Source organism: Triticum aestivum, chromosome 7D (genome assembly GCF_018294505.1).
Source record: "Triticum aestivum cultivar Chinese Spring chromosome 7D, IWGSC CS RefSeq v2.1, whole genome shotgun sequence".
NCBI lineage: Eukaryota > Viridiplantae > Streptophyta > Magnoliopsida > Poales > Poaceae > Triticum > Triticum aestivum.
Window position 1 is genome coordinate 378617179 of NC_057814.1, and position 12816 is coordinate 378629994.

At 43.0% G+C, this 12816-nt stretch overlaps 2 protein-coding genes across 2 annotated transcripts; one reads left to right on the forward strand and one right to left on the reverse strand.

Moving 5' to 3' along the window:
- Positions 1-1468: 1468 nt before the first annotated feature.
- Positions 1469-6343, forward strand: LOC123168000 (monocopper oxidase-like protein SKU5). Its single transcript, XM_044585863.1, has 9 exons — positions 1469-1765; positions 2506-2615; positions 3284-3554; positions 3958-4096; positions 4561-4930; positions 5064-5429; positions 5525-5603; positions 5730-5929; positions 6028-6343. The coding sequence occupies exons 1-9, from the start codon at positions 1619-1621 to the stop codon at positions 6137-6139; spliced, it is 1794 nt and encodes a 597-aa protein (XP_044441798.1). The 5' UTR covers positions 1469-1618; the 3' UTR covers positions 6140-6343.
- A 1231-nt stretch (positions 6344-7574) lies between these two features.
- On the reverse strand, positions 7575-11710 carry LOC123167786 (O-methyltransferase MdmC). Its single transcript, XM_044585649.1, has 9 exons — positions 11331-11710; positions 11167-11220; positions 10646-10729; positions 10021-10146; positions 9316-9383; positions 9164-9233; positions 8876-8941; positions 8698-8775; positions 7575-8250 (listed from the first exon to the last, which is right to left on the reverse strand). Exons 1-9 carry the CDS (start codon positions 11667-11669, stop codon positions 8200-8202), a joined length of 936 nt encoding a protein of 311 aa, XP_044441584.1. The 5' UTR covers positions 11670-11710; the 3' UTR covers positions 7575-8199.
- Positions 11711-12816: the final 1106 nt, after the last annotated feature.

Consider the following 12816-nt stretch of genomic DNA (forward strand, 5'->3'; position numbering starts at 1 on the left):
ATAGAGACGATGGTCGAAAACATACCATAGTACTTTTGCACCCACCCACCCAATCCCCCCCCCCCCCCCCCCCGACCTCTTAGGGCCTCTTTGATTCACGGGCACCGGGTGGCAGACCTGTGGCAACCAGGGTGGGCTGATCCTTTGTCGACTGTCGGTATAATATTAATATTTGGCATTGTTTTACATTGTAGCTATGTTGTTGGCCTGGGACATGACTTCAACCTGACACTATTATTGCTTTGATTTCCGGAAAATGGGAATAGAGAAAACATATAATTAGAGTGTCGAATCACGTGTGATTGTAAACCGAAAGTATTTGCATCAAAAAGTATCTGACATTATACAAGAAACATAAATAAATTGTAACAAGAGGTTTGAGTTACTAGAATTTTTCTCCAAAACGTAATGCAATACAATAATTACTAGTAGAACGCCGTGCGTTGCTACGGGCTATAATACATATATATCAATCAAACAGATGATTAAAGACATACTCAAAGTCGAAGCTCATTTCTCTCTCATACTTCCAGGCGTGTTCGGACATAAAACAGGGGTCCAGCGGGCTTTCCAAAATTCAGCCGTCTGAATAGTCCAGACTCTCCCCAGTATAGCCCATATGTGGGGAAGAAATGTGATTGTTCGGACTATCCACCATATTATTTCCAAGCGCAGTCCCAACACAAAACTCCACCCCAGATGCATGCACTCTTTCATTTTCTCTGCTGGACCCTCCTTCCCGTTCAGTTTCGCATCGTAGTTGGACATTTCTCGATGGATCCCTCTCCTTTATCGGAAGACGCTCATCTCACCTTCGCCATGATGCCTACGCCACTTTACACTGTACTTCCTCATGGACCGCTAAAAAGCAGTTCCCCATGTGTATCACTTCTCCTTCGCTACCCTCACCATTCAAAAGAACCCTCCATATGGTTTCTAATAGGGCCCATAACAAACAATCGGTCACATTTTCTCTCCTTATCCTCCCTTCCATCAACCACCCCTTACATGTAACTTCAATCCGTACATTCCTCATCATTTATGTTACATAAGTTAAATAAGCAAGGTTTAGAAAAAAAATCTCAGAATTTTTAGAATTAGGCTCAATTAACCTGCCGCTAACATTTGTAAATCTGGGATATGGCAGTGCACAATATTTGCGTGCATCTTATCAACAACCAATTTGGAATAGGCACTATTTCTCTTTCCTCTCGATTTTCTCTGTGAATGCAGTCACTAAAATACAACCTATGAATTTCTTTGTTGCTGTTTTCTTTTAATAAAATATAAAATAAAGGGGGGTTTCCTTGTGGAGCACCGCCAGATCAACGACTGTATCTGCTAATTTATTTGCTCATGGAAATGCATTAAAAGCGCACGATTGGAAACTCCCATTTTAATATGGAAATGGATCCTCTACACATCTCTCTCTCTCTCTCTCTCTCTGGAAAAGGCTGCTGCCGCTGGTCCTCTCTCCTCTTTTCCTTTCAAAACCCACGCCGAAGGAAAGAAAGAAAGAAAGGAAAACAAAACCTTCCCTGCTGCGCGCAGACGCAGGACGCAGGACGTCGTACGTGCGATACGAGAGCAGGGGAGTTGGTGGCGGGCGGGAGGGCCGATGTTGGCGAGGGTGGTCGCGGCGGCCGTCCTGGCGCTCGCCGCCGTCGTGGCGTCGGCGTCCGCGGCGGCGGCCGGCGACGCCACGTATCCGGTTCGGTGGGAGGTCGGGTACATGACGGTGGCGCCGCTCGGCGTCTCGCAGAAGGTTCGCGTGCAAGGAACAACAACTGCACTCTCTCTCTCTCTCTATCTCTCTCTCTCTCTCTCTCTCTCTCTCTCTCTCTCTCCCTGTGTGTGTGATGTTGATTCCGTCTTCGGACATGTTCTTTTGTTCTTGAAATTTCAGCAAAAAAAGGTGTCGTTTTTGCCGTTGTTTTGAGGAACTCGTGTTGGAAATGCTACCTTTGCCTGTTTTCCTTCTTCTTCTCCCCCGTGTTGCTAATTCGCGGCCTCGAACGCACGATCCCGTCGTGCTGCCTTCGGTTCCTGTTGCAGGGGGGCGTTGATCTGATGGATTTTTTGTCTTAATTGTTTTCAAGGAATTATTTTATCGTTGTAGGCAAAATAAATAAATAATCTATGCGGGTTTTTGTCTTAATTTGAGACAGAATGACGGCCTTAAATCTCGAAATAAATCTGTAGCGGCCTCGCGAGTTTCTTGTCCTAAAAATAGCAAGTTGCCGTATTGTACTTGACTTTTCATAGATCATCAATCTTTTTGGGGGTTGGATTACTGCCTCTCTTTCTCGAGGTTCTAGCATTAATTTCGTGGAAAAAATAGGTTTTGTTTTTACATCAAATTCGTTTGTTCATTTATTATTCATGCCAAGCAGGAGTATTTTTTACAGCTCCCTTCAGAAAGAAAGGGATTTTTTTACAGAATTTATTTATTCATATCTGGTGTGGATGCAAAATTACAAGTGATGATAAAATTCTTTTTTGCAGGTGATTGCAATCAACAACCAGTTCCCTGGGCCACTCCTGAACGTGACAACCAACTGGAACGTGAGGGTGAACGTCCAAAACAACCTGGATGAGCCTCTCCTCCTCACCTGGTTTGTATCCTACCATCCCAGATTCAAAATAATTATTCCTTCTGCATTGCAATTCTTTTCCATTCTTTAGCTAGATATATGTTGGAATGTACACAAATTTGTGAACATGGCGTGCGAATGAAGGAAATGTACAGCTACATCTTTAGTAGTTTCTGTTATCTGTGACGAATTCCCATCTTTAGCTGTAGTCTCATTTGCATGGTGGCAGGAGTATTAGGCATTGTGTCACGCAAATGCTTTCTCTATTTGGGGACGTTTATAAGCTTATTAATACGATCACGCCGTGGCATAACCATATGTGCACATCACTATGCTTTTTTCCATGTATTTGCTCAACTCATCTGTGGACAATTCTCTGTATCATTAGCTCATACATTTATTGTTGCAGAAAATGCTAACTTCTTTCACTGTCTCTGTAGTTTTGTACAGCCCTTTCTTTCAATACGTATTTCCTATACATCCAGTAATCGCTGTTCTACATATAACAAACAACACGTCAACACCTGAAATGCTTACTCATAAGTAAGTTGGGACATGTTAAAATGCTACTTCTCGAGGGCCCTTTCTGCACATTCCAACATTTAAATGTGCATATGGAGGTCCTTGCGCGCCAATTCTGATCAAGTGAATAACTGGGAGTGCTCTCATCTCATATGTATGGCTGGCAGGGATGGCATCCAGATGAGGATGAACTCATGGCAGGACGGCGTCGCCGGCACCAACTGCCCAATCCCTCCCGGATGGAACTGGACCTACCAGTTCCAGCTCAAGGACCAGATCGGAAGCTTCTTCTACTTCCCTTCGCTCGGCCTACAGCGGGCTGCCGGCGGCTACGGCCCCGTAACCGTCAACAACCGCGCCATTGTGCCCGTCCCCTTCAACCAGCCTGATGGCGACATCACCTTGTTCATCGGAGATTGGTACACCAAGAGCCACACGGTAAGTCCTGATTCTTTGGTTGCAATATTCAGTTTAGTTTTCTTTTCTTTTTGCGAAAAATGTTCAGTTTATTGTCTGTCAGTATTTCATAAATAGTCTGAGAGAACACTGAGTTCTTGACCCCTGACACTATCTTTCTTGATTCCTGGCAGAAGCACATTACCATATAGCGTTGATATGTATTGTTGTTCTGGCAAGATATAGGGAAAATCAATCTAGTATTGATTAGAAATTCATTTCCCGGTTTATTCTTGCCTTAGACCGATAATAATTGGCAAGGGAATAATATGTTTTTACAGCAATAAATACAAGTATATCATCCAATGAGTTGTCTGATCCATGGACTGTGATTTTCTTAAACACTTTGCCTTTGTGCTTGAGAAGTGCTCTCTGTCACTTGCAGGAACTGAGGGACATGCTAGATGATGGCAAGGATCTTGGGATACCTGATGGGATTCTGATAAATGCAAAGGGCCCTTACAGATATGACACCACACTGGTTCCAGAAGGCCTTCAATATGAGATTGTTGGAGTTGAACCAGGTAACTTGTCTTCGATCACAAAAAAGAATGACCTTCGAATCTGCACTTGTATATATGTGCCCAATTCTCATATTTTCTGGATTATTTCATGTTCCTGGTTTAAGCTAGTTATTTATACCATGTTGTAGTCGACAGCTATTCAAATTCTCCAGGTATAGTGAATATAATTGTGAACTGTTTGAGTTGGAATTTGGCAAAAATGTGACTAGAAAATGAATTGTATCTAATGCTGAGCACAATAGTATGGCATATTATCGTTGTTACAAAATGGTCAGATTTATTACATATCTTAGCGTGACCTGGAAATTGCACGAGTGAAGGAAACGAGATTAGAAAATTCTAGCTACACTAAGATATCAGTGTCAAGATTGTTAACATACACCTTCCTGATAGTTATCAGCACCACTGCTCCCACACTCTATCATATGAAGTATAATACTCCAAAAACCCAATGCTCTAAACAGGCAAAACATATCGCTTCCGCGTTCACAATGTTGGCACCTCAACCAGCCTGAACTTCAGAATCCAGAACCACAACATGCGTCTCGTAGAGGCTGAAGGAACATACACTTATCAGCAGAATTACACCAACCTCGACATACATGTCGGACAGTCGTACTCTTTCTTGGTGAGCATGGACCAAAATGCAAGCACAGACTATTACATTGTGGCAAGCCCGAGGTTTGTGAGCAGCGAAGCTCGCTGGCACGATGTCAATGGTGTAGCAATCCTGCAGTACTCAAACTCCAAAGGCAGTGCTTCTGGCCCCCTCCCTGATGCTCCAGATGACTTCTACGACAAGTACTATTCCATGAACCAGGCAAGGTCTATCAGGTCAGTGACTGATGGATGACTTGACAACATTGCTGTAATAATATTTTGTTCATGTAACTTAGAAACATGTTTGTTCTTAACCATCAACTCTTGAAACTTGTCTCCATGATGAGTCCTTGCATTGTTGTTCCAGGATGAATGTGAGTTCCGGTGCTGCACGTCCAAATCCACAGGGATCATTCCGCTACGGCTCGATCAACATCACGCAGACCTTTGTCTTGAAGAACGAGTCGCCCTTGCGCATTGACGGGAAGCGTCGAAGGACGATAAACAGAGTGTCATACTCACCTCCTGAGACTCCACTGAGGCTTGCTGATCTCCACAACCTTACTGGGGTCTACAAAACTGACTTCCCCACAATGCCAAGCAATGCGCCACCAAGGAGGGCTTCATCTGTGCTAAATGCTTCTTACAAGGGCTTCCTCGAGATGGTCTTCCAGAACAATGAAACCGATGTTCAGACCTACCATCTGGATGGTTATTCATTCTTTGTAGTCGGGTATGCAACATTCTTTGTAGGATACACTTTGTATAGTCTTGAAACCAGCGAGTAGTTACTCATGTAAATGGGCACTATCATGTTGTGAATTCCAGGATGGACTATGGTGAGTGGACGCCAAACAGCAGGGGTTCATACAACAAGTGGGATGCCATCTCTCGCAGTACTACACAGGTAAAAGACATCATCTGACCATCATGTGTCAAAGCCATACTACACTTGTGAAGACAAATGCATTCATGGTCATTCTGATACACAATTCTCTTCTTCTTTTTCTTTTCCATTCCAAATCAACATCAGGTCTTCCCAGGAGGGTGGACTGCGGTTCTGGTGTCGCTCGACAACGTAGGCATCTGGAATATACGTGCCGAAAAGCTGGACAATTGGTACAATGGGCAAGAGGTTTATGTGAAAGTTGCTGATCCACTGGGCTACAACGTCACCGAAATGATCGCTCCAGACAACACTCTCTACTGTGGTCTGCTGGAACACTTGCAAAAGTATGTCCTGAGCTGAAACACTTGATTTACCCTCTACTGCACCCCCGCTCTTGCGCTGCAATTTCTTACTGTGCCTTTTTATTGTGAAAACCTTTCAGGCCACAGATACATGAGACAAGCAAGAAGTCATCAGGGCATGCCGTAGCTCGATGGAGCACCCAGCTTCTCGCAACCGTGTCATTGATTGTCACGGCTGTGATTGGCAGTTAAATTTGACAAACTGCGAAAAGTTGTTAGTTAGGAATCGTGGGGATTGATAGAACATACATGGGGACGTCAACCATATATAGACTGTAACAGGATGCGTTTTAAATTTTCCTACAGATTCTAATGGTGACTATTAAGTTCTTGAGAAGCACTTTGCCAAAGGCCAAAGTATTTATACTTGGAAATGAAACGCTGTTAGTTTCTTTACTTGTACGTGTTCTCTTCTAGTCCTTGATGCTTGATTTACTGGTGACTGCTGCTAACCTATGAGCAATTGGAATTTATACTGAATTTTGTGCATGATGAATGCATTTGCATAAATACGTATACCCGAGCAGTGCAACAAATGCAATTTCATTGATGGATATACTTGTAGACATGTTATTGAGTAGATTTAGCACTTGTAAACCTGTTCCTTAAGAACAAGGAAACTCACATGATCAGGCTTTAGAAAACAAGATGACCTTGTTTAGGCGTCTTCCTGTCAAAGTAGTGGACAGTGGAAAGATCAATACTCCCTCTGTTCACAAATAGTATAAGATGTTCTAACTTTTTTCTAATTTGGATGTATATAGACGCATTTTAGTGTGTTTCTTCACTCATTACTCATTTCAGTTCGTGAATGGAGGGAGTACTTGTTAAGAGTTTGCATCTCCATTGACACCCACACTCCCTTTGGACCTCTCAACGACTCCGAATAGAGGAGGCGAGTAGGTGCATTAGCCTCTTTTCAGTGTCTGCAACTCAAGAGCCTCATCACTTGCTGAAGAAGCAACTTGGTTATGACCACCTTATTTCCATTGAAATTATTGTGGCCTACTAAGCGTTCTAGTTCTAGGTCCATCCAAACATCTGTATTCCACAAATCATCTAGTACAAGCATGCATTCTCTGTTGCAATGTTCACCCAAGGATTTCTACGAGATCTCTCCCGCTAATTGTATCAAATGGACATGCACCTTTCAGGATGTTCCGAATCATCTTCCCTTATGATCGCATGCACATCCAACTTCTGCGATACTGTGATCCAAATATGACAATCAAAGTGGTCAAGTCTTTATGATCAATGACAAGAGTGGTTATCATAGATCGTCCCATGCATGCCCCAAAGGGTGATGACCGAGGTCCAACTTGTTCTTGCAGCTAACCATTGTATCAGCATTATTTTTCTCCTTCAATACCCACCATCTCATCAGCTGGGTAAGAAAGATAAAGAGGAGTCTTCCGTGTTGGTTGAAACTCTACTACCACCAGGCAGTTGAATCTCATACTGAACACGCAAATTCCGGAGATTCCGCAGTCTTAAGCAATAAAAAATATCACACTGCGCTTTTAAGTCTACAAGCTTTACTTATTCAGTTATTTAGAGAAACTAGATTACATTTATCACTAATACGATAGTAATAGATTGTCGACTTCAGTGTTCCTCAGGCCACCCCAAAACAACAGAGGAACATAAATATACCAGTTAGAGGAACTTAAGTTACTCAATTGAACATCGGTTACCAGCTGACTGGTTAGTGATTAACATATTCCCCAAAACCAACATCGGCATTTTGTGGCTCATCACTTTCCTTAGGAGGGAAAACACGCAAAATTTTAGTACATCATACATGGACGACCAATTGATCCACCCACTTTGGGAAGATCTTGTCGCAATCGGCCCATGCCAGGCATGCTGTTAGTTGCCTCCCCCAGAAGAAACAAAAGAAACTGCATAATGCGAACAGAGATATGATGAGTCCATCAATTCAAGACCATGATATGTCGATGTGTGATTGTATTAGTAACTGCTGAGCGACTCCATTGGCTCAGGCGCACAGATGTGCTTTTCATTCCTGATGTGGCTATAGATGATCTGAGGAAACTCTATCTCATCCATGTCTCCCTGGTGATTAGTAGTCTTGAAGACGGTCCAACTACATCCAAAGCTGTCATCCATTTTTATGCCAAAAAAAGCTGCCATCAATTTGCCTGATTGCCTAAAAGCAGTTTGACTTTCAAGAGCTTGACCTTGACAAGGGAAGTATACAACATCTATGGAGTACACATCATGTTGCAAAGTCAGTCATCTTCTAGCTTTCGACAAATTGTCATCCCGTCCCCAATTGGCACCTACAAATTACTCGTCCTTTGTTAATTAAGATCAAGTACTAAGTAAAACATGAGAAGGATGATGCACCAAATGTATAAGCATATCGGGGCGAAAGCCTTTTTCGGTAATGTATCAGCATATCAAATAAAATTTTGAAACAGTTGAACAAATACAGATATAGTATGCACAAAATAAACTAAATCCTAAGGTCCACAAAGTAAACTAAATCCTAAGGTCCACAAGATATGTATGAGAGCAGTATGAACATGTCACAATATCAGGAAAATAAATTTCTGAAATTTGGTTTTGTACCGCACTACTACGACACATTATTGCTGGTGCCCCTCACATGCTCTAAACAACAGACTAAAGTACAGATATCCCAAGAATTTACAACCAACAGTTGAAAATGGTGACTAATAAGTAAACAAGTATGAGATGGACAGACATATGAGAGAGAGAGCTACCATGCTGATAGTGACACGTTTATCCTCCAAAAGTTTCTTATTGAAGTCCCTTATACTGATAGTATTTGGGTCATTCACCTAAGGAAAAAATGCCAAAAGTGTTATCTAATCTAATATAAAATCTACCATGTAACACCTTTATCATGTCATAGCTCAAAAGAAAGAAAACAGAACTCACTAGCGGATCAGCAACCCTTCCATACCATAGGACATTGTCCATTACAATTAAACCACCAACTCTTACCTGAAACATAACAAACATAGATATATATAATGCTCATCATATAGAAAACATAAATGCTACGATCGCTGTGTATGAAAATTGTAGCTAAAATCATAAAAGGTTTGCCATGGGGAATCTTGTATGAAACTATGAGAGAACACTATGGCAATCATAAGCTGAAAGAACACAGGTATTATATCTGAACAAGCAAACCAAAAAAGTAAACTGCATTTAGAATCTTACTAGCTTAAGTAGAAGTTCAAAATATTCCTCGTACATTCTCTTGTCTGCATCAACGAATGCAAAGTCATAACTAGAAAAACAAATGATTAGTTAGAACATGTAAACGGTCAACTAATAAGATGAAGGGTTATACCATACAGAAGTTATTATACCTGGAAGCTTCACCGCATTCGAGCAATGACCTTAGGGAATCTACAGCTAAAGTATGCTTGACATCCACCTAAGCAATTTTTAGACAGGTAAGCACAGAATCTAGCATACAAGACTACAGATTAGTCCTTGCATACTGGTACGCTATACATTCTAGGAGATCCCAAAAAGGGCCAATATTTCAATTGTAGGTTTTAGAAAACAAAAGGAGGCAATTATTATTGGTTAACCCTACACCTACCTATGAAACGAATGTGAAGTAGTATATGTTGGTAATCCTAATTTCAGAAACTATAACTACATAAGTACAAGGTTAAATAAATCTAATAACAGAGGCATGGAAAATACTCCCTCCGTCCCAAAATAAGTGTCTTAACTTTAGTATAACTTTGTACTAAACTTAGTACAAAGTTGAGACACCTATTTTGGAACGGAGGGAGTAAATCATAATGAATAAAGGAGGGAGAAGTGAAACTAAAAAGAAGGTTTTGTTGTCCTCCCCATTTCTGAGTTTCCCTCCATTATCTAAATGGTTGAGAAATTTAACGTTAAACCAAAAATATGTTGTCCAACCTACTGAAAGTTACATGCAATTAACTGAAAATTACATGCTATGGACCATGAAGTAAACTACAAGTAGATAGAATGATGTAGTTAAGTTGTTACCACCAACTGATCATATCAAGCAAGAGGCTGAAAACAATCACCTTGTGTGCAACCCCAGCAAGCTGATAGTATCTCTTGGCAACTTCTAGAGACCTTTCATCCCTTTCACAAGCAACCAAACGACCTGATTCAGGAAGTGCTAATGCGACAGCTAGTGACGAATATCCCTGCAAAAAGATTAAGCAATGCTAAAATAAGCTCAGTGCATTTCCAACGATCTTGTTACTTCTGTTCTGTACAAGAGTATCTCCTTCACAAGGTCTGAAATGATTATCAGTAATTGCAGCACTTGACAAGTTGACATGCACAATGCACAATCCATGGGTATGTTGTCAAAATACTGCTCAAGGGAGGATGTAAGATAGGCTTTTAGTATCAGCAAAATACCATTCGAAGGTTTATTGTGCATATGCTTTTCAGAAGATACAGTACCCAAGGATGATTTGCTGACCGACTCATGCACACTAGTTATTGTTCGCACATTCTACGTTTAGTTTGCTAGTGCTAGGATAACACATCAGCAATTACTAGTTTAGTACAATAAGTATATACGTCAATACAGCATCCTTTGGTTACAACTTACAAGTACTGATAAGTGTTTACTTGCTGGGGGTGGAAAACTGGAAGGCAAGAAAATCCAGATTAAAAAACAATTGGCTCACATACAGTATAGACGCCAACTTCAATACATCGGTCTGCACCAAGAATTTGCACAAGCATTGCCAGAAGCTGAGCCTGTGCGGGAGAAACCTAGCAAGAGAAAGCAATCAGCTTATACTGAACTTTGGTAAAGTATCTACATATTTTTCAAGAATGAAAACAATGTATAGTATATCATCAAACTGAGACAGTGGTATACACATGCATTCCAAGCATGCCCCGAATACACACAAGTTTGAACTTGCTAAAATAGCAAGACCATAGTAAGGCATTTCTGAAGTTACGAAAATAAAAGTGGAAAATGCCACACTGGATCTATAGTCAACCGGAACGTGAGTTTTTTCAAGTCTTAACGCATGAGTAGAGGACAGAGGTGCCACAACAAGGCAGCTTGAGTTGCACTGTTGTGGATGCAATGCAGGTAGTCTTAGAATTAGATGCGTCATGCATGCACGCACTCTCAACTCAATGCAACGTAAGCGGCTATGCGCAGTTGAGTTCATGTGTCATGTGTGCTGCCTATGTACCTGCATCTGGCTCCCCCTCATGGATGCCGTCTCTTCCCGCAGATCCCGAAGCACCTAACGATCACACAGGGTAAGGGCAGGATAAACAAGCACACGCTGGGTCAGAGCCGCGGCGAACAGCAGCGAATTTGTGGGGACGGAAAGGGGGAGGGAAGGGGGCGCACGGGGTGCTCGCGGACGTTGGAGAGGAGGTAGTCGTAGAGCGGCGGGTCCATGCCCAGCTGCTTCCGCCCGCGCCGCGCCTCCTCTACCGCCAGTGCCGTCATAGCAGCCGAGGAGGGGGAGGAGGAGCACAGGCTGCGGCGGCGGCGGGGGCGGGGGCATGGCGGAGAGCAGTGTCCGAGTGGAGGGGAGGTGGCAGCGGAAGCCAGGGCTCGGGCTTGAGGAGGCCCGACGCCGAGTCCGAGAGTCGCGGCCGCAAACGCCGCCGGAGGAGGAAGGGAGGGGGATACGGCCCAGCGACGCATCGCGTTTGCGCTTTTTCTCCAGCACTCAAGCGGCATTGGCTGACGAGACGCGGATTAGCTTAGCGTCTCCGAGCATGGTTTTCAAAATCGGACTTAAGAACGAGCCGGTGAGCCTCCCAGTTTACGTTTTAATCGATCGAATCGTTTGTTCTTCGGTTTAATCACAGTGAGATATGTACGAATATAAGGGCATCTCCGACGCCGACTCGTAAATTTCCTCCCGTTCACGGACTGGGACTAGACCACGAACACAGATACGGAAAGCCGTCATCCAACGTTACCCGTATACAATTTAACTTGTATTTGAACTAATCGGACAGAATTTATGTAAATCGGCCGATATTCATCAAAATTCGAATAGAAAATAGCACAAATCATCCATACATAGCATGCAAATTAAATCTAGTACAACAATGTCTTAAATTCGACTAGATTAACTTGATGTCCAACATCTTTTTTATCAACAGATCATGCCCTCCCACGCATACTCCTCCTTCAGCTTCATCCAACAATGTGTACGTAAATGACCGTCCCTCTGTGATGTGGTACATCAGCAGCGCGTGCGGGCTACATAATGTGTACACCAGCATTGAGTGAATGAATCAATCAACAAGTTGAGCAAGAGAAAGCAAAACTTACGATCCCGTCTTCTGCCGCGTGCAATGGTCACCTTGCCTCCAGCTGACAAACCACGTTACAAAATTTGATGACACTAGTCTGGATAGCGTACCAGCGATACGATAACGACCTCACACTGCGTTGTTGAATGATGTACATGTCGTAGGGCGCAATGTGCTTTCGTGCGTGGTGAAACGATTCATGCACTTGATGCCAGAAGGTACCACCCCCCTCCTGCCTACAAAATCCGCAGATAAGGTCAACTACGCATCGTACAACAACTCATCCTCCATGTCGAGTAGCTCGCCATCCTTTGTACTCTAAAAACGACATAGCGTTAAAAAAAGCTCAATGGCATTTGACTAAACACCTGCCGAGCGTGGTGTCCGCCATGAAGGCCATCTACATGGGGCAGAGTGTACCTGGGTACAAATGGCTCTAGGGTGGACAGCACCGTCGTAGAGACAAGCGGGCACGTCGGTGCTGGTTGCGGACGTCCGGCAATGCCTATGTGGCGGACGGAGACGTACAACAGCGGCGGCGGAGGTGGAGGGTGCGGATGCAA